General features: G+C 33.9%; 1 protein-coding gene across 1 annotated transcript in view; it reads left to right on the top strand.

Annotated features, from left to right (window-relative positions):
* The window catches only part of LOC118736003, a 9,167-nt gene extending 5,146 nt beyond the window's left edge, over positions 1 to 4,021 (top strand). Inside the window, exon 2 of the mRNA XM_036466108.1 lies at positions 3,961 to 4,021. Coding sequence (XP_036322001.1) covers positions 3,961 to 4,021 — 61 coding nt within the window. The remainder of the gene's footprint in view (positions 1 to 3,960) is intronic.
* The last annotated feature ends 323 nt before the right edge of the window (positions 4,022 to 4,344 follow it).

Below are 4,344 nucleotides of genomic sequence, written 5' to 3'. Positions count from 1 at the left end.
TGCTTTGGTTGATACAAGTTTTCAATTAATTTTGTGAACTTGCTGTAGACTTGAATCAGCTAATCGTTTATTATTGGAAAAAAGTTTCAATTTGACACAAAAAAAATTTACTCGATGGTTGTTGTGTTTACTTTCTTCTTTTATTTGAATATCCTAAGCATAAAAAATACATACATATTTACATAAACAGTTACTAGTATAAATAATACATATGAATATGGTGGTAAGAATTTCCTAAAAATAAACGATAAAACAGGAACAGTCGTGCGAATACTCAGGTCAATATCTTCTGCTGGAAGTGCTGGTTTAAGTATACTCCTTTCCTTTTTCCTTGGCTAAATAGAAACTTTCAAATTATAATTAACATGAATTATATATCCACTGAGAAACCCCGGTTGGCATCAATCTTTATATTTTTAAATAACTAAGCGCACACCAAAACAACTCGCGGCGATAGCAAAACTGAAACTGAGATAAACAAGTCTGGGCATGTCATAGCACACACTTTTCTTTCTCTATCTAGCGCAGTGATCGACACGCCATAGCTTACTGTGCGCTCTGTGACCACATGCGTGTTTCACCTATATACGAACAGCGGTAGCGGAGCAATGATTTCCACGCACACAGTCTCATTCATTGAATCGTTTTTATGCAATGGTCGGCATACTAGCGCATTCAAACGATTCAATAAGTGGAACTGCGTGCATTGCTCAACTGGCGCTCTTCGTATGTGAAACACACATGTGCTCAGAGAGGGCTCAGCATTCTTTAGGGGTGGCTCACAAGCATGAATATGTTCCGCTCTCAAGCCAAATCGTGATTGCCTCAACTAAAATTTGGTAACTATGACTAAACCATGTGTTGAAAGAAAGCTTATCTGCATTAGCAGAGCTTAATTACATCCTTTTATGAACCATACGTTAAATTGAATGGAATTTGTAGAAATATGCTTCAAAGAAATATTTATTATTATTTACCAAACCCTTCAACTAAATTAACGATTTGGTACAACCTAGATGAATATTAGAAGCTTTAGTATATTAAGTTATAATTACCAACCCATGGTAATAGTTCCCAATCCTTGGTAACAGTTCCCAAATATTGTCAAAATTCGGAAACTAAATATCTTTAGTTGTCGAAACTAATCCTTTTTCTCACTGTAGAGCAGAGAGCGCGAAAAGCGAAAAAAAGCTAGCTATGTAAAAGTTATTGTTTCAAAACTTGCAATATTAAATTTTTAAATATAAAATTTGCAAATCAACCACCCTGCAATTTTATTTTTTTAATGGTATTAGGCTCTTATTTATCCAAATTTTCAGGTAATAAAAAAGATACAGTTCGGATGTTACTTGTTGTCGTAGACGTTTTTTTTTTTAAATTTATGGCTTACTTTTATAAAATCACATAACGCTGTTTCCAAGTGGGCTACTCATATATTCATTAAAAGATAATTTGTCACCCGTCTGAAATAAAAAAAAATTTAAATCAGAAGGATAAAATAGTATTTTGTTATTAATTCAAAAGTAAATAATTGTAGTTCAATGACGAGGGGGGGTGGATCAATCCCCCCAAATCCCTCCCCCCTGGCTACGCCAATGTTTCGACAGAACACATTTAAAATTCATTGTAAACTGCTTTGAGATCGTTGTATAATAACCTCCTCCTTTTTTGGAAGACGGTTAAAAATTATTTTATACATACACTTGTGATCAGCTGATTAAGTCATCAACATTTTGATCGATTGTGGCTGCTTATTTTTTTGTTTATTTAATGTTTATTAATTTTCCATAAAAGCCTAGCTTTTTATATAACAAACAAAATATAAATCCACATTTCAAACTTTGTGCAAAAATTATACAAAATCTGCAAAATTTCAGCTCGATTTTCACCTTTTTATTCAGATTTTTGGGAATTTTTTTGAGTATGCAAATCAAACCTATTAAATTCCGAGGTAATAATGTTCAAGTTTAAAGGGGCTAAATAATCGCGTTGATTTTTAATAGTTTTTTTTCTTGTAGCATTTGGTTAGTTAATCGGTTGTCGAGAATGCTAAATTACGGTCTGCTAAGAAGGAACATAGCAAAATTTCAGCCGTTTTTGCGTTCATTACATTTTCACGGCAGTCTTAAAAAAGTCGTCTACTTTTTTCTGACTTTTTATGCTGCTACAGCTTTTTTGGTGCTTTTGCGAGCATGCGTGTTGCAATAGATCAGCTCTTCCTGATTTGGCTTTTAATGTGCAATTGCAAACATTGCAATAAGCCTCGTAACCTCAAGTGTTTACAAAACCAGCCTTTGGACGCGAGATCCTTAGTCCAAGAATCCAAAAAAAATGCGCGTACGCTTGGATTGCATCATAGTTAAGTCATCTATGTCCAAAGAATAAATATATTTTGTAGAAAAGTGCTACGAAAAAAAAGCTTGTAAAGATTTGTTAAGAAAATAATTCAAAATTAGTTCTACTTAGAAGATTTAGTAACAGAGAAAAATTACTGGGAAGTTAAAAAACGTAATTTTTACACAAAAAACGTCCGAACGTCAACAGGATACAAAAAACGTCCAAATGACGTTAAAAACGTCAATCTGGCAATGCTGACTGTATTGGCCGATGAACAACAGCGACTCTCTTAGCTATTATGCGAATATTTGCAGAAAATGCAACTTGTAAAAATGCTTATATGTGCTAACGTATGTTCATGTGGTATATGGGGAAATAATGCACTTATGTTTTTCGGCAATTTGTTTAGTTAAGTTCAACGAACTATGCGACCAACGGAAAGAATTGGTAAGCAGAGGAAAGTATTTTATTTTAAAGTGCTACTATTTGGTTCTTGCACAGTGGCACATAGTAGGCATATAAACTGCAACGGAATTTATTTTGGGGTATATATCCGAATTTGTATATATGTACAAATACTTATATATATGTATATAAGTTTGGCGGTATGTGGAGCTATACCGCTTTCCGGAAACGGAATTTTTCTACAAAAATTTTAATAGCGGCAAATTGCCGTTGTGGAATTTTTGGGCGGCAGGAAAATATCCGCAATTTTAATAGAACCGTTGTTGGCGTGAAAAAATACGCCTTTTAATAAATTATATAAATATATATATATGCATGTATGTATATACGTATGTATGTCCGTTTGCAGTTTATTAGAAATAATATAACTTTTACGAAAATGGAAGTTATATTATTTAAATTTTTAAGGAAATTAAAAATTTGCCTGTTTACCCCTTTCCTTGATTTATGTAGATGTGCTTATGTGGCTTCTTTGCTTTGACTGTTGTTATGGCTATTGTTGGCTGCTGATTGTGGAGTTGCAGATGCTGTTGATGGCTGCTGATGTTGTTGATGGCTCCTTATTCTGGCTGCTTGGCTGAAAGCTTGCCTTGGTTTTGTTGGTTTTATGATGATTTTTATTTAAATTTTTTTTTAATGTATGTACATATATAGATATGTTTATGTATTTTCTTTCTTTTAGTTTGCGATATGTATGTACATGCTGATGTGCACTTTGCGACACTTTGTTTTTATCTCAAAAACAATTTTTTTAGTTTTCACTCTGAGTTAGCGATATGTACAGCACAAGGGTAAGTACGTGTATTTCGCTTGCATGTGTACATATGTAGCACTGTATGTATGAGCGCACTTTGTCTTTTGTGTTTAGTTAATAGTTTTTATATACGTTTTTTGTGCGGACGTACGGTTGTTTCGATTTTTTTATTAATCTTAATTTTTATTTTTTATTTTTTGGGGCTAGGCCAGGGTTGGCTGCGAAGGACCAGGAAAAAATCCACTGGTCGCCGCTCGCATTCACCTTGCACACCCACTTTTTCCGATACAAGGAAAGACTTTGTTTTCAATTTTTAGATTCAATTCACAAAATCTTTGATCGTTTATTTAAACATTTAGTTTAAAAGTATATAGCTATATATGTTTATGTCTGTATATTTACAGATATGAAGACACAGTTTATTTCACAAATCCGGGTAACAGCCGTGTCGACTCAAGTAGCTAGTTTTAGAAGGGCGCGTGCGCGTTGACCGATGTTAGTAGCTGAACTGGCTATTAATTTGCCACGAGGATGGTAGGCGGCCGTGCGCGCTCGGTAATAATTTAAACACTTGTAAAACTAATTTTGAATTGCCCGACCCACACCGTTGCTTATGCCAGGATTTTAGCTCTCATTCCACATGTTTGATATATCAGATCCGCTTTTCAGCATTAAGAAATCGGTACTGTCCTCTCTCAATAAATGAATCATTAAAATAAAGACATAAAATCGGCTGATGAATTTAGTTCTGTAGTTGAACAGTTTTAGATCTCGACACTTAACAAACT

Source organism: Rhagoletis pomonella, unplaced genomic scaffold (assembly GCF_013731165.1).
Source record: "Rhagoletis pomonella isolate Grant_MI unplaced genomic scaffold, Rhpom_1.0 Rhpom_scaffold_00003, whole genome shotgun sequence".
Lineage (NCBI taxonomy): Eukaryota > Metazoa > Arthropoda > Insecta > Diptera > Tephritidae > Rhagoletis > Rhagoletis pomonella.
This window is presented reverse-complemented; position numbering and strand designations above follow the sequence as displayed.